At 36.1% G+C, this 22,276-nt stretch overlaps 2 protein-coding genes across 2 annotated transcripts; both read right to left on the bottom strand.

Moving 5' to 3' along the window:
• Positions 1-4,533: 4,533 nt before the first annotated feature.
• On the bottom strand, positions 4,534-5,461 carry LOC127490103 (olfactory receptor 5T2-like). The gene is given in 2 exon segments (XM_051842225.1): positions 4,534-4,764; positions 4,766-5,461. Coding segments are annotated over 2 exon segments (927 nt in total).
• A 10,159-nt stretch (positions 5,462-15,620) lies between these two features.
• Positions 15,621-16,586, bottom strand: LOC100347717 (olfactory receptor 5T2-like). The gene has a single exon (XM_008273006.2). It carries the CDS (start codon positions 16,584-16,586, stop codon positions 15,621-15,623), a length of 966 nt encoding a protein of 321 aa, XP_008271228.2.
• Between the last annotated feature and the right edge of the window lie 5,690 nt (positions 16,587-22,276).

A 22,276-nucleotide genomic window follows, 5' to 3' on the forward strand; every position in this document is an offset into this window, starting at 1 on the left:
TGCTCTCCCTCTGTAATATTATCAGTGGCAAGAGCTGCTGAAGTCTGATCTCACCTCACTCTCTGAAGCTGGCATTTTTCCAGCTCTTGGCTGCTGGTGTTGTGTGTTGTGTCCATGCTTGTGCTGTGCGTCTGCACCCTCCACATAGATCCATGGTGTCTCTCTTCCTCCTGCAGAGTAACCACTGTGGTTTTCTCTCTTACTCTCCTCAGGAGAATGCACTTCCTCTACTTTTTTCTTTTCTTTTTTTTTTGACTTTTATTTAGCAAATATAAATTTCCAAAGTATAGCTTCTGGATTACAATGGCTTTTTAGCCCCTATAATTTCCCTCCTGCCCGCAACCCTCCCAACTCCCGCTTCCTCTCCCCTTCCATTCACATCAAGATTCATTTTCCATTCTCTTTATATACAGAAGATCAATTTAGTATATATTAAGTAAAGATTTCAACAGTTTGCACCCACACAGAACATAAAGTGTAAAACACTGAGAACTAGTGATAGCATTAATTCACATTGAACAACACATTAAGGACAGAGATCCTACATGAGGAGTAAGTGTACAGTGACTCTGGTGTTGACTTAAAAAATTGATACCCTTGTTTATGGCATCAGCAATCTCCCTATGCTCTTGTCCTGAGTTGCCAAGGCTATGGAAGCCTTTGAGTTTGCCAACTTCCATCTTATTTAGACAAGATCATAGTTAAAGTGGAGATTCACTCCTCCGTTCAGAGAAAGGTACCTCCTTCTTTGATGGCCCATTCTTTCCACTGGGATCTAACTCACACAGATCTTTCATTTAGGGTTTTTTTTTTTTTTTTTTTCCAGAGTGTCTTGGCATTCCATGCCTAAAGTACTCTCATGGGCTCCTCAGCCATATTTGAATGCCTTTTAGGGCTGATTCTGAGGCCAGAGTGCTATTTAGGACATCTGCCATTCTCTGAGTCTGCCGTGTATCCCGCTTCCCATGTTGGATCATTCTCTCCCTTTTTTATTCTCTCAGTTAGTATTAGCAAACACTAGTCTTGTTTATGTTATCCCTTTGACTCTTTGACCTATCAGTATGATCAATTGTGAACTGAAATCGATCACTTTGACTAGTGAGATGGCTTTGGTACATGCCATCTTGATGGGATTGAATTAGAATCCCGTGGCACATTTCTAACTCTGCCATTTGGGGCAAGTCAGCTTGAGCATGTCCCAAATTGTACATCTCCTCCCTCTCTTATTCCCACTCTTATATTTAACAGAGATCACTTTTCAGTCAAATTTAAACACCTAAGAGTAATTGTGTGTTAATTACAAGAACTGGGAATAAACTAGAACTCATAAATTGAGCAATTTTGAAAAACTATAATTTTCTTTTTAATGTTTACCCTTAACCTGCAGCACTATGCACTTCCCTTGTTCTGCCATCTCTTTTCCCTTTCATCTTTTTAAATTTTATTTGCTGACCTCATGATCACATGGAGCTTTATGCCTTTGACAACAATGTAATTAAACTAACTTGTTTGAAACATTAAAAAAGAGGCTTATTTGTTCAGAGCATTTCTGTAATCAATATTTTAATCAGGAAATTTCTCATATAGGAGATGTAAAAAAGGAATAGGTGGAAATATTTTAAAATTAGGGAAGAAACCTAATGCATTTCTAATATATATTTTCAGTCAACAAACCATTGTAATAGAAAGAGAAGACAACCTGTTCAAATGATTGCTTTTATTGGTTTATGTTCAATTGTTACCCAAATTAAGACATAATTCTCTTTCAACAGTATGTGAAGCATCTATGAAGAATTTTATTTATTATCCTAAAAGGAAATCTGATAAAGCAAATAATATGAACTACATTATGTTTGGGAATTAGTAACAAAATTAAAAACAGTGTTTTCAAACTATTTCATTTAAGCACTTAGAAATAAATTATGGAGGTATTCCTAAATTGAAGACAAAAAATAACAAAATATATTGATTAAGGATATATAAACTAAACTATATTTTATATGGAACTAATACACTGTTTTAGGAAATTTGCAATTCAGAAAGCTAAAAATAAAAGCAGAATAAGATAATGGAGGGAAGTGGGAAATGTAAAGAGAAAATAAATCCTAAAAATAACTAATATGTAAGTAATATCTGTCTTTGTGCATCGATTAATTAAAAGAAATGTTATTTTTGAAAGTTGCTATGCTGAGATATTCATTCATAAAATGAAAATTTGCTGAGAAATAAATGTATGAGACATTGTTCTAGACTCAGGAAATCATTTACCTAATATATGAAATATAAATTGTGTGTTCTATAAAATGTGATAAGTGTAATTGTTATCATGTAGAAGGGAGAATCATCAACTGATGCAAAAGAAATAAATTGTAAGCACACAATGAAATCAGTGATGTCCTCACTAAGAAGGTATTGTTACGGGAGGAACTACATGAAAAATAGGGGAGAGCTTTCCATGCAGAGGGCGCAAATGCACAAAAATACAGAGTTGAATGTTGTAAACATGATTCTCTGCATGTGTACTCTAGAGATGCTTTCACACGCTTCATAATTCCCTTTAGGTAAGTATCCTGATATTGTACTTTATTTTCTAAGAAAACACAAGTCCTGTTGGAATCAGAGATAACTGCAATCCTTAGAAGAGAATTATTTTTTTAAAAATAATTAATAGCAGGAAAAATTAAAGACAAATAATAAAGAGAGAAAGGAAGGAAAGCAGGAAGGCGAACACGGGAAAAGGACAGAGAGGGAGGTGAAGAGAAGCAGGAATACCTGGAGGACACAGTGACTTCCTGTTTAAAGGAGATGCACCTTGGCAATGAAAGTTACTTTTCAGAAGTAAGTTTGAATAGAAACATGATCGAGACCATATTCTGAACCTTCACTCTGAAATCTGTAGAATGAAGAATGTGGGCATCTCTAAGAGCTTCTCATCAAAAACTGTAGTTCCCAAAGTTGAATAAGAGCAAGGCTTTCAGAGCATGGTATAAAGATCAGTGATTCTGAGAAGAGCCAAATCTGTCAGCATGTTCTTCTTTACTCTCTGTGTTGCACATTTCTTTGTTGTTCTTGACTTTAGGTATATTTTGAGAAGTACTAGTACCTTATCTATGTTTCACAAGAAATTCAACACCAGTTTTTAGGCCAACGTTTTGTAAGGTAAAATAAAGGGGGAAGAAATTTACCCTACCTAAAAATCAATACAGTAATGATTCTTGGGAACATGAACACATTCCCTAAGATATCTGAGCCACAACTTATCATCAGACTTCTCCAAATGCACAGACCTAGGACTGGAGCCATTGTTTTGAATTGGAATGAGTAACCAGAAACTTCATGTAGTCAGTGTGGACTTGTTTAATACATAATTTTGTAACTTTTCAAATGATATTTGATCAAGTCAGTCAGATTGGAAGCATATTGTTTGTATGTATATATATATATATACTTATATATGCATACATATGTCTATATTTGGATTAATGGAACTTAAGCAATTTTAGATTTATAGAGATAAAAGATAAAAATATTTTAGGTAGTGAATACATCCGGATAGCATATAGCATGAGTTTGTGTTGAAGTTGATCCTTAATTCAGTACCTCCTAGTAGGACTGTGTTCAGAAAGGTAACTGCTTGCAAAGAGGACTTTTGGATTGGCCTTAACTCAATATGCATGGTGCCACTGTAAGAAGAGAAGAGTAGAGGAGCCTCTGGGGATCTATGAACTACGGGAGAATGCAAATCAGGTACATCTTTATTGTGAACAACTAGCCTCCAGAAACTAGGAGAAAATGAGTTTTTGGTGGCTAAGACATAAAGTGTGTTATTTTTTAATGGCCACACTATCAAAATAATACAATGAATAATGACATATTTGTATATAGGTACATGCATGTCTTCTAAATATATATAATATATATATATTTAGCTATTATCTATTTGAAATGCAGAGAGTTGGTGGCAATGTGGGGAGATTTGTTCAATATTCCTAAATGGCTACAATAGCTTAAGCTGGACTAAGCGCAAGACTGAGCCCGTTTGAAGACAACAGCAAGGAACTTCATCTTGGTCTCCCACGTGAGTGCCAGTGGTCTTAGTACTTGGACCTGCTGCCTTCCTAGGCACATTTGGAGGAATTTTGACTGTAAGCAGAGGAGCTGAGGTTCAAAAAAGGACTCTGCTATGAGATACTGGTATTACAAGTGGAAGCTTAATCTTCAGTGCTACAATGTAAGTCCTGGATATACATAACTTGTGTGTGTGTGTATGTCTCTGTGTGTGAATATGTGCTTGTGTGTGTGTGTGTGTGTGTAAATATAGTAGGGAGCAAATGAAAGATACAGTTTTCTTACACATTTCAAAACTGCATAGGTAGAATATTAACTAGGATTTTTATTTTAAATGTTCTATTAAGAAGAGAGAAACAACAAATGACAAAAGGAAAACATTTAATCATAGCTTTAGATACTGAAAAACTAAATAACAGGCTTAACATTTTTCAATTTAATGTTTAATGTTAAAAATGCACTTTATTATATTCTGATTTTCCCAAATACTCTTCTTACTGCCTCTTTCACATCTTTATTTCTCAAACTGTAGATAACGGGATTCAACATGGGAATTATAATGGTGTAGAATATTGACACTATCATGTCATGTTCCAGAGCATAGTTTGAACTTGGTCTCACATACATGAATAGGAGTGTCCCATGAAAAACAGACACTCCAGTGAGGTGAGACCCACACGTAGAAAAGACTTTTTTTCCTGCCTTCAACAGAATGCATCCTCAGAATAGCAAAGAGAATGAAACCATAGGAGATCAGGACAATCAAGATAGTGGCTATTTCAACAGAGCCCACAAAGTAGAAGAGTAGTAACTGGTTTGTGTGGGTGTCAGAACAGGAAATAGCAAGGAGAGGAGGAATATCACAAAAGAAATGGCTAATTTCATTGGATGAACAGAAGGTCAGGGTAAATGTGGACCCTGTGTGTACAATAGCATGCAAAATGCCTCCAATGTATGAGGCAATGATGAGAGGCACATAGACACTGGGTGACATCCTCACTGAGTACAGAAGTGGATTGTAGATGGCTGCATAGCGATCATAAGCCATGGCAGCCAAGAGAAAGCATTCTGTGGTCCCAAAAGTAATAGTAAAAAATGACTGCACTGCACATCCCAGAAATGTAATAGCTTTACTTCTTGACATAAAATCTATTAACATGTTTGGTGTGATAACTGAGGACAAGCAGGCATCCACGGATGACAACACACTCAGGAAGTAATACATGGGAGTGTGGAGCCGAAAATCTCCAATGACCAATGCAATCAGTCCCAAATTTCCCACGAGAGTGAAAAGGTATATTGCTAGAAACAGGAAAAAGAAGATAATCTGCAGTTCCCAGTTGTCTGTGAAGCCTTTCAGTACAAACATGGTAACTTCCGTGCCATTATTCATGTTGATGTCTCATAAAGCAACTCTGATGATGCTCATATACAACAGTACACATTACCACGCACTGAAGAAACAATAAACTGATTCAATGGAATACAAGCTACGCCTTCATGCATATTTCTTGGCAATGCACCATGTCCCAGCAGTAGAATAGTAGACAATGAAAGATGGCCCTTCAAGGGTTGATGCCACTTCTTGCACTCATGTGGGAGACCCAGAAGAAACTCCTGGCTCTTAGCTTCAGATGGGTCCAGCTCCAACTGTTGCAGCCAGTTGGGAAATGAACCAGTAGATGGAAGACCTCTCTCTCTGCCTCTCCTTCTCTCTCAGTGTAATTTTGACTTTCAAATAAATAAATAAATCTTTAAAAAAAAGAAAGAGGGCATTATTTTTTTTACAACTGTGCAGGGAATAGTGAAGGATAAAATGCTCAAATTTAATTGGTAAATGAAATAATTTCTAATATTTTCTAGTTGCATTAGTTTTCATGGAAGATTTGATGGGAGTATTGGCTATGACAATTTTGTAACAATATTATTTAAAGATTACAGAAATTTTATAGTTGTATAGTAACTGAGAGCAAAATACACACACATATTTCCACAATTTCATTCGCTAAATTGCAGTATATTTAATTTTCTTTAAACAACTGAAGTAGTGAAAAACCACAGTGTTAAGAACTTCCACTAAATCGCTATAGAAAATAGCATTTCTCATGGATGGTAAAATAAAACTTACTGGATTTGTGTCTGTCAACATCAGGATTAAAAATTATCAAGAGAAAATTACTATGATAGATAAAAAATTTTTAATCTAAAATCAACATTGAAAAGTTTTATAAAGCCACATATCGATATTAAACTACAATAGATGGCAGAAAACCCTAACTATCTTGGGTGTGTTGTTACAACACTTAATTTACAAAGGTGCAAATTAAGAATAATAGCCATTTATTGAACATTTGCAATAGGAATAGAATTCTGAAGACATGGCTATTTTTCACCTTTGTAGAATGTCTTACAGTTAATAAGCACAATCCTACCTCATGATCTCATCAAGCTTTTACCCTGCCCCCTAAAACACACCTTCACAGTATTTTGTAACATCATCACACCCCACAATCTCCTGTGAAGTGCAAAAAAAAAATACTTCTTGATCTATTTGGATATCTTTAAAGTACTGAGATTGCAGACGCAGAAATAATAATCTCTGGAGTGATTTGTAGATTACATAGTTAGCAAATAAACTTTAAAATTTTTGAGATTTTTTTCTCATGGTAAAAAAAAACAGATGAACCATTTTATATTTTCATAAGTTGAATGTGTTCTGTAACTCTGTTTGGAAATTCTTAATTCCTCACAATTCCAATGCCTTTAACTTCTTCCATTGGGAAACACAAGCATAATCTGCACTGTATGGTTGGAATTCTTGTTGGTCTATGTAAACATACAATGTGTTTTCTACTTTCTTTTCTAGGAAGTGTTGGTTTTGGATTCCTAGGAAAGATTTGTTTGAATGACATGCATGTCTCCTGTTTACAAATGACTCCATAGTGTATGTTTATAGCTAACATATTTAACTTTGAGTTTAAGTCTTCCAAAATATTTTCTAGTGATCTTCAAATTTATCTTACCTGTAGAACAGCAAATGCAGGTGTGCTTTCATAATGAATATGCTTCATTTAAGTGGTTTATATGCACTTACTGAACTGCTGAGGAAACCCACAGGAGATTGCCCAAGGGGAACATTATCCAATTATTTTATATTTAAATTAACAAGGTGATGATTTGTTTAACCATCTAGTAAATGGCTCAGGAAAAGTTACAGGCTGACATTTATAAAATGAATAGAATTATTTTGCCTCTATTTACAACTAGCAGTTTTAAAAAACTTTTAACATTTTGATACCATGTACAGTACTTTAAAATGTGAGATATAATCTTAGAGTTGGACCTTCAGTTACACTTTAACCTGAGGTTGAATTTCCTCATGTTGTCAATATAAGCCATTCAATGTTGCAATATGTTGGTAAACATGGTAAAATGTAATAAGGTAAAATCATCATGAATCTAGTGGAATCTAGCAAAAGAATTTACAATCATCTATGTACATTGCACATTTACTCTGTTCAGATGGTAAACTGTTGAGTTCAAAGTGATTTTCCAATTAATAATGAAGATAGTAAATATTTGTGATATATAGGTCATGATTTTAATATATTGAAAATTATCTTTTTGCGCTTTTAACTCTTTCAATTCCTTATAATCTATGCATCAATTTTCTTCTTTGTGTTTTTAAACTCTGTGTTTATTACTTTTTCATGTATTTTACAATTACATTTTAGAATTATAGTTTTTCAAAAATGCTCGATTATTGAGTTTTAATTTATTTCTAGTTTTCGGTTTATTATTCTGACTTCTCTTCTTAATAAGCTTTTCACACCCTGTTTATACCTAATCATATAATTTATGGGGTATATATATTCTGAAATACCATGTTATTGGAGGATATTAACTAAGGTAGTATGAGAATACAATAAAAGTACCATAATCACAGAGAAAGGAATAAAAAGTTTTGTAAAAGTTTGTAAATTATATAATCTTAGTCAGATAAAATTGAAAATGTAGCTCTCATACATAAGGGAGTCATGTAGTGTTCATTAATCTGTGTCTGGCTTCTTTCTCTTTACACGATGTCCCTCAGTTCTATCCCTCCTGCAGCAAATAACAAAAATTCAGTCTTGCTACGGCTGAATAGTATTCCATTATGTGTGAATGCATGTGATTGCATGTGTGTGTGTGTGTGTGTGTGTGTGCGTGTGTGGGGAGAGACAGAGAGGGAGAATGATTAATTTTCTTTTTTCATCTAATGATGAACATTTTGGTTGATTCTATATCTTGGATATTGAGAAGAGGACTGTAATAAACACAGTAGAGCAGTACCCCTTGGATATAAGTCTTTCATGTCTTTTGGACATATACTCAATAGTGGGATTATATGGAAGTTCTAGTTCTAGATTTTAAAGAGAATTTCTTATTGTTTTCTTAGTGGCTGTGCCACTCTACATTCTCATCAAGAGCGTATAAGAGTTCCCCTTTCTCCACATCCTCACCAGCCATGCTGTTTTCTGCATTTTGATAATATTCATTCCAACAGGCATAATTGATATCTCACTGTGGCTTTGATTTGCATTTTCCTGATGCCTAGTAATATTGAGCACTTCTTCATGTATTTGTCAAACTTTTGTATCTCTTCTTAAGCAAACTATATATTCAGGTCCTTCACTTTTTACCTAATTGGATTGATTAATTTTTGTTGTAAATATTATTAAATGCTGATGTATTCTGGCTATTAACCTTTGTCATCATATAAGTAGGTTGCAAACATTTTCTCCCATTCTGTCTGATGGCTCTTCACTTTGATTATTTCCTTTGTACCATGGAAGATTCTGGGTTTGCTATAATTCCATCTGTGTAGTTTTTCCTTTGTTACCTTCACATTTGGGATGTTATCCAAAAAATCATTGCCTATACCAATATTTTGAAAGATTTCCCAAAAGTTTTCTTCTAGAAATTTCATACTTCCATGTCTTGTATTTACGTCATTTTTCTCTCTTGAGTTGATTTTTCAATATAGTAACTAGTAGAGATCTAATTTCGTTTTTCAAAATATGTATCTAGTTATGCCAGAACCATCTATCGAAAAAACTGTTCTTTCTCCAATATTTTTTTTTTTTTTGACAGGCAGAGTTAGACAGTGTGAGAGACAGAAACAGAGACAAAGGTCTTCCTTTCTCCGTTGGTTCACCCTCCAAGTGGCCGCTATGGCCAGCACATTGTGGCCAGTGCGCACTGCGCTGATCCAAAGCCAGGAGCCAGGTGCTTCCTCCTGGTCTCCCATGCGGGTGCAGGGGCCAAGCACTTCGGCCATCCTCCACTGCACTCCCAGGCCACAGCAGAGAGCTGGACTAGAAGAGGAGCAAAGGGACAGAATCTGGCACCCCAACTTGGACTAGAGCCTGGTGTGCCGGTGCCACAGGCGGAGGATTAGCCTATTGAGCCACGTTGCCGGCTCTCCAAAATGTTTTTGACACTTTTGTCAAAAATTAGTTTGTTGTACATATGCAAGTTTATTTTCAGGTCATCTGTAATGTTTCAATGATCTAGGTGTCATTGCTATGCTAATGCCATGCTGTTTTAATTATTGCAGGTTTGAAGTATGCTTTGAAATCATGTATTGTTATGCTCATGTTTCTTTTATTTTATTTTGTCCAAGTTCAGCTTGGCTATTCTGGGTATTTTGTGGTTCCATATGAATTTAATGTTGTTTTTTAACTTTTAAAGAATGACATTAGTATTTTTATGGGAAATATACTGGATCTATAGATTGAATTAAGCAGTTTGGGTATTTTAACATTATTAATTCTTCCAATCCATAAACAAGGAATAGCGTTTCATTTTGTGTGCCCTTAGTTATTTCTCTCATTAGTATTTTATAATTAGCAGTGCTGACATCTTTCAATTCTTTTTTTTTTTTATTTGACAGGTAGAGTTATAGACAGTGAGAGAGAGAGAGACAGAGAGAAAGGTCTTCCATTGTTGGTTCACTCCGCAAATGGCCGCCACAGACGGCGCTGCACTGATCCGAATCCAGGAACAGGTACTTCTTCCTGGTCTCCCATGCGGGTGCAGGGCCCAAGCACTTGGGCCATCCTCCACTGCCCTGCTGGGCCACAGCAGAGAGCTGGACTGGAAGAGGAGCAACCAGGACTAGAACCCGGCACCCATATGGGATGCCGGCTCCACAGGCAGACGATTACCCAAGTGAGCCATTGCACCGGCCCCAATTATTTGATTAATTTCTAAATATTTGTCTTTTGCAGCTATTATGAATTGTTTTCTTGTTTCTATTTCAGCAGGAGCATTGCTGGTATGGAAAAAATGCTGATTTTTTGTATATTGATTTTTTGTCATGTGACTTACTGAATTGTTTCATAGTTCTAATAGCTTTGTGATGGACTGATAACATTTTCCCATGTATAAAAATCACATCATCTGAAAACATGGATATTTTTATTTCCTCTTTTAATTCTCTTTATTTCTCTTCTGTAATTGCTCTTGCTAATATTTCCAATACTATATTCGTTAAGAGTGGTGAAAGTGATGACATATGTCTTATTTTGGATCTGAGGGAAAATGCTTTAAGTCTTTTTCATTCAGTATGGTATAGGCTGTGTGTCGTGCATAGATTTTATTGTTTTGAAATATGTTCCCTTGACACCGATTTCGTTGAGAATTTCTGTCGCGAAAAACCTTGGCTCCTATGAAATGATTTTCTTCACTCATATAGATTATCGTGTGGTTCTTCACTCTGCTGATGTGATTCATGGCTTTTATTGATTTGTGAATGTTGAACCGCATTTGCATACTTGGGTAAATCCCAGCTGGCAGTGGAGTATGATCTTTTTATGTAGTTTTGTATCAAATTGTTAATATTTTGTTGGAAATGTTTGCAATTATGTTCAGCAAGGATATATGTCTGTTTTCTTTTTGTGTCTGCTCATCATTAGTTTTGGGTATTGAGAAATGCTATACTCACAAAGAGAGTCTGGCATAGTTCCATACTTTCCGTTATGTTGCGTTAGTTTTAAAAGTATTGAGTATAATTTTCTTTAAATGTTTTATAGTATTAAAATGTAAAACCTTTATATCCTGGGCTTCTCTTTGATGGGAACCTTTACTTACTATTCCAATCTTGTTATGTGTTACCAGCTTTTTTAGATTTTTGTCTATCATCTGGATTTAATATTGGTATATTTATGTACCAGGAATGTATCAATTTCTTCAAGGATTTCCCATTTTTAGTACATTATTGTTCATAGTGTTTTTTATCAGCCTTTATTTTTCCATGATGTCAGTTGTAATTCATCTTTTTCATCTCTAACTTTTTTACACTTTTAGTAGTCTGACTAAAGCTTTGTCTATTTTGCTCATGTTTTCACAAAAGTAAACTTTTTGTTTTGTTGATTTTTTAAAGATTTATTTATTTATTTTAAAGGCAATGTTTCAGAAAGAGGAACACAGAGAGAGACAGAAGAAGAGAGATACACATGCACACACTCTACTGTAAGATCTGAGACATCGCAGCTTATTAGAAAATTCTCTTCAACAAATATGTTCTTTAGTTTATGAAGCATACTAGTTATTTGACTGGCTCGTGGGAAGAATGTAGTAACAAAGACGCATTATATCCTATGCTATTGAAATAAACTAGGTATAATTTCCATAGAATATCATTTTAGCATATATAAGAATAATATAACAAATATATTTGTACCTAAAAGAAATATTTAGATCCCATGTTTGAATCTTGTAATTGTTCAATGTTATGTTGAAAAAATGGTCCTGTTATTCTCTATTTTATTACATTTTAGTATCATGTAGAAGTCATGTTTCATGGATGTATATTTCATCTTTATTAAAACAAAGTTAATAAAGCATATTTTAGTGTGTCTCATCACTAAGCAATCTGCAGTGATATCTTGTTTGCAAACTGAACAAAACAATGAATATTTTGATCAATTTTAGATTTCATTGGTAAAGAGAAATAATAATCCGTAGGTGATAAATCTGAAATTTAAATATAGGGTTAACTGTCTAAATATAATTTTCTTTCTCTTCCACAGAGGTATATTCTCTGGTTCATTGAACAAGAATATACTAGAACTCTAATCTACCTGGAATTTCTCCTGTGCATGTCCATGGATAAGTACACATATAATTTTTAGCAAACTCATTAGTGGGCCATTTATTGGTAATTGTTAAAAAGTGCATACATATTTTCATTTTTACTTTGCTTACTTGTTAAACTATTGTGTGCGGATTTATGGATTTTTAAAAGGGGGGCAGGGAAGAGGATGGGAATTTTTTAAATAAAAAATATTTTGGGGGGCCAGTGCTGTGGGGCAGCCGGTTAAAACCCAAGTCTGCAGTGCCGGCATCCAATATGGGCACCAGATTGAGTACTGGCTGTTTCACTTCTGACCCAGCTCTCTGCTATGGCCTGGGAAACAGTAGAGGATGGCCCAAGTTCTTGGGCCCTTGCACCCACATGGGAGACCTGGAGGATTCTCCTGGCTTCTGGCTTCAGATCAGCTCAGCTCTGGCCATTATTTGTTAAATGGTCATTTAACATCATTTGTTAAATGGTCCGGCGGAATGGAAGACCTTTCTTTTTCTGGCTCTATTTCTCTCTGTAACTCTGTCTTTCAAAATAAAATACTTCTTTAAAAATTATTTCAAGTGCCCGTGTTGTGATATATGGATAAATCCTCCACCTGCTACATTGGCATCCCATATGGGTGCTGGTTTGTGTCTCAGATGCTCCACTTCTGATACAGCTCCCTGCTTATGTGCCTGGAAAGAAGTGAAAGATGGCTCAAGTCCTTGAGTCCCTGCCACCTACTTGGAAGAAACTTCTGGCTCCTGGCTTGGAACTGGCCCAACTGTCGTTGATCCTGACATCTGGGGAGTGAACAATAAGATGGAACATCTCTCTTTCCTTCCCTCCCTGTCTCTCTCTTTCTGTATCTCTGTAAACTCTGCCTTTCAAATAAATAAATATTAAATGTACTTTTGTGATATGCACATATAGAAGAACTTGAAAATTTTGTGGAATATTCATTTTAATTTATTTGTTTCCTATAAAAGATATTGCAAGAGAGAGAGAGAGAGGGAGAGAGAGAGTCATTCACCAAATGGCTGTAAACCCAGTCTAGGTCAGACCAAAGCCAAGAGCCAGGAACTACATCTTGATCTCCTGCCGTGTGTAGGGGCAAGTAGGTAAGCCATCATCCACTGCCTTTCCAGGAACATTGGCAGGAGGATTGGAAGAGGGGTAGGCAGAACTGAACCTGGCACTCAAATGCTACGACACATTGGAAATGGTGGCTTCAGTTACTTCTCACATCAGTCCTGAGAAGTAAATTCTAAAGTACGAGTTAATTTAGATTCAAAAACAATTTTTATATCCATTCATATACTTTGCACAATATGCTTTTATGTACTTTTAAAAATGTCTACCATTTTATTTCTTTTTCTAAGATTTACTTATTTATTTATTTGAAAATCAGAGTTACACAGGGAGAGAGGTCCTCCGTCTGCTGCTTCACTCACCAGTGGGCTGCAATGGCGCTGATCTGAAGCCAGGAGCCAAGAGCTTCCTCCAGGTCTTCCCACCTTGGTGCAGGGGCCCAAGGACCTGGATCATCTTCCACTGCTTTCCCAGGACATAGCAGAGAGCTGGATGGCAAGTGGAGCAGCCAGGTCTTGAATTGGCATCCATATGGGATGCCAGCACTGCAGACCAGGGCTTTAACATGCTGCACCACAGCGCCAGCCCCTAAAAATGTCCAACATTTTCTACATCAAAATAAATTCAAACAGTGATGTAGTTATTCTATAAAATTGTGAAGCACTATGAATTGAAAGATTTAAAATTTAATACTATAGAAACTGATGCTAAACTAGATTTTATAAGAATATAACTGTGTTCATGAGTGATGCAATGTTGTCTGTTTAAAAAGAAATGGAAATTTAGCTTAGTTACTATTTACTTTAGAATTTTCGAAGAATAGATGAGCATTTTGTTTGTTTTTAACCCCACACATACATAGCTCTGTAGCTGATGTATTAGATCTAAAATCTATCAATAAAGATACAGAACATACTTTGGAAAATGGAATTGTGTCTTACTTCTAAGAGCAGTTATAACGTGACTTTTTCATTATCTTCTAGATGGATGGAAGCTTCAGTATGAAAAAAATATATTGTGTTGGCTGGTGCCGCGACTCACTGGGCTAATCCTCCACCTGCGGCGCTGGCACCCCGGGGTTCTAGACCCAGATGGGGTGCTGGATGCTGTCCCAGTTGCTCTTCTTCCAGTCCAGCTCTTTGCTGTGGCCCGGGAGTGCAGTGGAGGATGGCCCAGGTCTTTGGGCCCTGCACCTCTTTGGGGGACCAGGAAGAAGGACCTGGCTCCTGGCTTCGGATCGGCGCAGTGCGCTGGCCATAGCTGCCATTTGGGGGGTGAACCAATGGAAGGAAGACCTTTCTCTCTGTCTGTCTCTCTCTCTCACTGTCTAATTCTGCCTGTCAATATATATATATATATTTCAGTTTCCTAAACCTAGCTCCTCCCCATGCACAGCGGTTTTAGACTCCTTTACATATATTTTAGTAAATGACTCTTTGAAGGAAAAATAAAATTCACCATGATCACGTCTTGCCCACAAATATGGCAGATTCACTCTCGGTCCTTCAATAACAGTGACATTCTGTCCAAATGCGAGTGACTTTTGAACTTTTTTCTGTTTTTGCACAGTTTTGGAAATTATCTGGTGGTTTTCTTATTTTAGCAACATCTCCTCTGAAGAACCTTATTAGTTTTTAAGGGCAATATTTATTTAATCCTAGTTTCCGAAATTCCATAACAACTATAAAAATTAAAAGAATGGTTATGATTTATTTTATATAAATAGATCTCAAAAATACACCCAAGAGCTTTGCATGTATCATGAAAACTTAAAATAAGACATCTGACTCTAGAGGCCGCACTGCCGTCCAGTGGGTTAATGCCCTGGCATGAAGCACTGGCTTCCCATATGGGCCACGGTTCTAGTCTATGATGCTCCTCTTCCAATCCAGCTCTCTGCTAAGGCCTGGGAAAGCAGTAGAAGATGGCCCAAATTCTTGGGCCCCTGAATATGCATGGGAGACCCAGAAGAAGCTCCTGGCTACTGGCTTAAGATCTGCACAGCTCCAGCTGTTGCGGCCAATTGCGGAGTGAACCATCTGTTGGAAGACCTCTCTCTCTCTCTGGTTCTCATTTCTCTGTGTAACTCTGACTTTCAAATAAATAAATAAATCTTTAAAAAAGACATTTGAATCTAGTATAAGTCAAAATTTGGAAAAATGGTAGAAAATAGAGGTTAAAAATGGATAGGCTAGTGATATTTACTTCACAAAAGAGGGTGAGAAATAAAAAAAAAACAAAAGCAGACAAGGCTAAATGTTTCAGCTTGCAAGCAAGATATATCTCCCTCCACAATAACATGTGTTATTCTATTCTCCATTCATTGACATGTACTGATGGAATTTGATAATTACCATTGAAATGGTTTGGTTGTCAAATGCGATTTATCCTTACACCAATTTTTCCGAAACACTCTTTTCATGGCCTCTTTCACATCTTTGTTCCTCAAACTGTAGATGATGGGATTCAGCATGGGAATCAGGATGGTGTAAAACACTGATGCTATCATGTCATACTCCAGAGCATAGCTGGAGCTTGGTCGCACATACATGAAGAGGATGGTTCCATAAAAAATGGACACTCCAGTGAGGTGAGAGCCACATGTAGAGAAGACTTTTCGCCTCCCTTCAGCAGAATCCATCCTCAGAATGGCCAACAGAATGAAGCCATAGGAGACCAAGACAATCAGGATGGTGACAACCTCAACGGAGCTTATAAAGAAGAAGAGGAGAAGCTGGTTTAAGTGGGTGTCAGAACAGGAAATAGCAAGCAGAGGAGGAATATCACAAAAAACATGCCTAATTTCATTGGATGCACAGAAGGAAAGGCTGAATGTGGGCACTGTGTGCACAATGGCATGCAAAATTCCCCCAAGATAGGAGGCAATGATGAGAGGCACATAGACCTTGGGTGACATGCTCACTGAGTACAGAAGTGGGTTGTAGATGGCTACATAGCGATCATAGGCCATGAGAGCTAAGATAAAGCATTCTGTGGTTCCAAAAATAATAGCTAAAAATAACTGTGTTGCACATCCAAGAAATGAGATGGCTCTATTTTTTGATATAAAATCTACTAACATATTTGGAGTTATAACTGAGGAATAACAGGCATCCACTGAAGATAATACACACAAAAGATAATACATGGGGTTGTGAAGCTTAGAGTCCTCAATGACCAACAAAATCAGTCCTAGGTTTCCCATGAGGGTAAAGAGATAGATTGCTAAAAATAGGAAGAAGAGAATGATCTTCAGTTTAGGATCATCAGTGAAGCCCTTCAGTACAAATACCGTAATGTTTGTGGTATTTTTCATGTTCAAACTTCCTTGAACAAAGTTGTAGATATTCATACAATGAAGTTCATGTTACTGTGGAAATTAAGTAGAATGAGAACTCAAGAAAATTTAAATATATCTTCATACGCTTTACTTGGCAATGCACAATGTCCAATTGTGAAACAGGAGTCAATGCAAGATGGAGATCAGGAATGGTGCCAACCCTGCAGAATCAAACAGAAGAAATATGTGTGTACTCAGTGACTGAACTCTTGCTGTTGCGGCCAACTGGGGCGTGAACCATTGGATGGAAGACCTCTCTCTCTCTCTCTGCCTCTCCTCTCTCTGCATAACTCTTCTATTCAATAAATAAATAAATAAATCTTTTAGAAAAAAACCTGAAACTACTCTAAAATGAGTCCTTTGTCACTGCTTCCCGTGTCCCCCCTCCCTCTCTGTCTTCCTGCCTTCCTGACCCTTTTCCTTTTTTTTCCTTTGCCTTCTGTTTCCTTCCATATGGTTACTTCTGTTGATTAACATTTAATTGTAGTTTTTTTTTTTTTTTTTTTGACAGGCAGAGTGGACAGCGCCAGAGAGAGACAGAGAGAAAGGTCTTCCTTTTTTGCTGTTGGTTCACCCCACAATGGCTGCTGTGGACTGCACACTGCAGCTGGTGCACCACGCTGATCTGAAGCCAGGAGCCAGGTGCTTCTCCTGGTCTCCCATGCAGGTGCAGGGCCCAAGAACTTGGACCACCCTCCACTGTACTCCCGGGCCACAGCAGAGAGCTGGCCTGGAAGAGGAGCAACCGGGACAGAATCCTGCGCCCTGACCAGGACTAGAACCCGGGGTGCCGGTGCCATAGGAAGAGGATTAGCCTAATGAGCTGAGGTGCGGGCCCTGTAGTTTTTTTTAAAACTCATTCTCACTTGCCAAGGAATGTTTTTATACCTTAATTGCAATGCAAAATATTCTTTGTACACAAAAGCATGGTGAAAAGATATTTCTCAGAATCCATACTATCAATTTAAATAAAACCTTAACAATACAAACACAGAGCATCTCTTGTAAAAATCTACTCTTTTTACAATCTTCTGTGCTTTTTCCCATCTGGAAGCTGTTATTCACTGTTAGCCACATGGATATTTACTGCAAAGAGAACACTATTTCTTAATCTCTGATTTTTTAAATTTTAAATCTATCTATTATCTATCTATTTATCTATCTATCTTTCTATTCTACCATTCAAATGAACATTGTATGAGATTTATCATGAAAGAGATCCCTAGACACAACCAAAATTACAAAGATTTATAGCCTTTGTCATTTGGAACCTTAAATACCTGCATGATTAAATAACCACAAGTAAATTAGAAGAAGATGTAAAGTAGAGAAAATATATACAGCGATGTATGTCTTGATTAATAAATTTGTTTTACTGCCATTGGATAATGGAAAAATTTTATATGCAGCAGAGAGTCACATAAAGAAGATCTTATGGTCAAAGTATATATATATATATATTAGTATAATATAACCTGGAAAATATAAAATAATACTAAACTCTCCTACACACTCAAAAAAACCAAATATTTGTGTCTGTAGTTAAAGTCATGGTTGAAGATATGAAGTATAGCAAACATTACTAACTGCTAATGGGAAGATTAAAGTTACAACCATTTGGAAACTGAAATGTCTAATTTATATATCTAACAAAAATCAATAACAACATGTAACTGAGGGAATTAATGCAAACAACTGCAAAATATGTTTGAATGAAAAGAAAAAAGGAAATCTGAGTGATATGCTCATTATTATATAAATAGGTTTAAAATATCTGCAATATTATATTTTGTGTATGAGTATACAAACACAGCAATAAAGGAATACAGTTTTCCTGTGGATGAGGAATTGGAGATAGGGCTCACGTTGCATAAAGGAGATAAATTGATAGAGTCAGGTTTAATAGGAAAAGAAGGAGGTATACAAATGAACTTTAATTTTATGATAGTAATGTCTGGCACAAATAAATCAAAAATGAAATAGTGTGACTATGAAAATGCAACTATACTCCTTTACATTTAAATTATTTATTATGACAGAGAGGTATGTTTGAACACACAAAAAATGCCTACTTGCACCATTAATCCCTTCAGAGCTCTTGTGGTTAGTTGAATCTTATTAGCTAACTATATTTTTTAAATGTGGGTAACTTGTTAATACAATTTGACATGGCTGCCCTAGACTTGAAATTTTGTATAACTAAAAAGTCTTAACCAAGTTAAAATGGCAACTATTTTACTATGTACAGTACATATACTCTGGACAGAGAATATCCATAAAATAAATTTATGAGTAAAAGATCAATTCAGACACTTCATTAAAAGAAACATAATTGACAATTGAGTAAATGAAATAATAGTTTAAAAATTTAAATAATTTATTGAAGTAAAATATGTATGCCATAAAACCATTTCAAACAGAAAAGTATAGTGACAATGATGACATTCACAGTGATTTACAACCACTGTCTCCGTCTAGTTCCAATATCCTTCTGTCACTGCCATCTATACATTAAGAAAACTTCTGCCATTCCTTTCTTTCCAAGCAGAAACAGGGAGAGAAAATATTTCCGTGTACTAGTTCAATCCCCAAATGTCCATATCAGATGGATTTTAGCTAGGTCAAAGCTACACACAGATTGTACTATGAAAATCTACAGCCAATTGTTTTCCCAAATTGTGCTCTCTATGTTGTGTGTGTGCGTGAGTACAAACTGTTAAAATCTATGCTAAACATGGTGTTGGTCCTCTGTATATCAAATCAAACTAAAATTGAACCATAATGAAAAAGGAGATGGGAGTGGGAGAGGGAGGTGGAATGGGAGTTGGGGGGGTATAGGGGAAAAAACTACTATATTCCTAAAGTTGTATCTATGAAACATGCATTCATTAAATAAAAACTTAAACAAACTAAATGGGGAGAGACATAGAGATCTCCTATCCACTGGTTCACTCTCCAGATGGCTGCAATAGTCAGTGCTAGCCAGGCCAAGGCCATGAGCGAGGAGCTTCACCAGGTCTCCCATGGGGGTGGCAGATGCCATAACACTTTGACCTTCTGCTGCTGCTTTTCCAAGGCCATCTGCAGACAACTGCATTGGAAATGGAGAAGCTGGGACAGGAACTGACATCCATATGGGATGCTGGCATTGCAGGTGGCAGCTGTAGTGCTTTCCCACAATGCCAGACCCAGGACAATAGATCCTTAAGTGCAAAGCATCCTTATTGAAAATAAATACAATTCTTCTCTTCAAATGGTAATGAATAATTAAAAAAAAAAAAAGCTACACACAGGTAACCCAATTCTGGTGTCTCTAATGTGTGGCTGGTAACAAGTTTCTTGATACATCACATACTGTCTTCTCAGGTGTATGTAATTGCGAAGCTAAAATCAGGAACCAAGACTCGAACCAATGTGGCATGTGGGCATCTCAAGTGACTTATTAGCTGCTAGGAAAAACTCATAACACTTAAATACTTTCGATGGATGACAAATATCTTGTTGTATACAAGTATAAAATTTATTTATTCTGTTGTTAAATATTTAAGTTCTTTCTACCTTTTGGATTGTGTGCATAGCATTGCATAGGTACATACACTCATTATTGTACCTATCTGAAAATCTTTAAATGTGTGGGAGTAGAATTGTGAAGTAATTTAGGAATTATATGTTTACTTTTCAAAGAATCCGCATGCTTATTCCCAATGTTGCCAATTCATATTATATTTTACATTTCCACCAGCAATATATAAATCGATGGGTATAAATTACTCCATTTCCTTGTCAACATTTGCTACTTGTTTTTTTAATGACCTCCATAAGTGTAAAGCGGTATTTCATGTGGCAATGAATCGCAATTCCACAATGAACAATAAGGTTGGATACATTTCCATAATCTTATTGGCCAGCATATCCTTTTGAGAAGTATTTTTAGAAATCCTTTCCTCAGTTACAAACTGAATGAAAATGTGAAGAAACAGATATTCTACCGGATTTTTTCAGTTTTCTTAATGCACAAATGTTGGAATGCTTTTCGGTATGCTATAAAAATGTAAAAATATTACACATTGATCAAAATTATTTTAAAGGTTTTTAGTCCACTTCATTTTAATGGGTAATTCCATCACATACTTTTGAGATATACAAAGTATTTATATGTTCCAGATATTTTGCTCTTCACAAATATAATATTTCCAAGTATGTATTTGTATCACTCCATAAGTTATCTTTTCACTTTTTGATTATATTCTTTGATATATGTCTTGGTGCACTTTGGATGCTATAACAGAATACCTGAGACTGGGTTATTTTTAAAGAATGGACATACATTTGGTCCTTGTTCTGGAGGGGGAGAAGTTTACAATTAAGGAATTCCATCTGCTGATGAATTCCTGGATGTGTAGTAACATAGTGGAAGGCATCTGATGGTTATAGTTACTATATGTAGCTCAGGGGTTTCTTCAATTTTTTATCAAGCCATAAATTCCATCATGAGAGCCTCACTTTTATGACTTCGTAATACTAATTAACTACCAAAGTCTACACCTTCAAATACATCAACACATGAATTTGCAGATTATGATTTTATCAAATGCAATTTTGATGAATTATTCAAAACATAGCAACATGCAAAAGTTAATTAATTTATTAAATTAATTAATTTGATAAAGTTTAATTAATTCATTGCAATTATTTTTGCTCACAGGGCGGGAGCCGTGGCTCACTGTGTTAATCCTCTGCCTGTGGTACCGGCATCCCATATGGGTGCTGGGTTCTCGTCCTGGTTACTCCTCTTCCAGTCGAGCTCTCTGCTGTGGCCCGGGAAGGCAGTGGAGGATGGCCCACGTGCTTGGGTCCCTGCACCTGCATGGGAGACCAGGAGGAGGAGGCACCTGGCTCTTGGCATCGGATCAGTGCAGTGTGCGGCCATTGGGCTGGGGGCGGGGGGCTAACCAACAGAAGGAAGACCTTTCTCTCTATCTCTCTCTCTCACACTAACTCTGTCAAATAAATAAATAAATAATTAAGTTAAAAAAATTATTTTTGCTCACTTCATATGTTAGAATCCATTGGTAAATCTGAAGATATGAAGATTTACTTCATGTTCAAAAATTTTATCCTTTTAGCTATTGTATTGACTATATTGATCAAATCAGAGTTAAGTTTTATATATGCCTTCTGGATATGCATTTTTTCCTGTAATCTAATTCATTTCTAATCATTGTTCAAAGTAACTGCAATGGTATCTCAACACTTCGTTTGCTTTACCAAGGTTAAAATTGCTGGGCAATATTATCAGTAACTAAATTATTAAGTAAATTCCCTGAAGTTCTACCTGGGAATACAAAATGGAAGTCTTCCATTTGGGAGAATTGGACATTTTAACACTATATGGCCTGATGTTTTCCTTGGATAATCCAAAACTATAAACTTCATGTTATTTTATATGATCTAATGAAGAATAAAATATTTGAACTCATTTATACTTTGTACCAGATAAGATTCAGAAACAACAAAAATGCTCATGCAGCAAATGAATGACCAAATTGGGAGCAATGAATAAAATTAAACCTGATAATCTTAAAGCTTAATGGGGAAAATGAGCCAATTAAAAATTAAGTAGTACTACAGATATATTTATGCATTTGGTTAAAAATATTTGAGTA

Source organism: Oryctolagus cuniculus, chromosome 1 (assembly GCF_964237555.1).
Source record: "Oryctolagus cuniculus chromosome 1, mOryCun1.1, whole genome shotgun sequence".
Taxonomy (NCBI): Eukaryota; Metazoa; Chordata; class Mammalia; order Lagomorpha; family Leporidae; genus Oryctolagus; species Oryctolagus cuniculus.

Coding starts and splice junctions, on each gene's coding strand:
- LOC100347717 (XM_008273006.2), bottom strand. CDS start 16,586: ATGAAAAATACCACAAACATTACGGTATTTGTACTGAAGGGCTTCACT.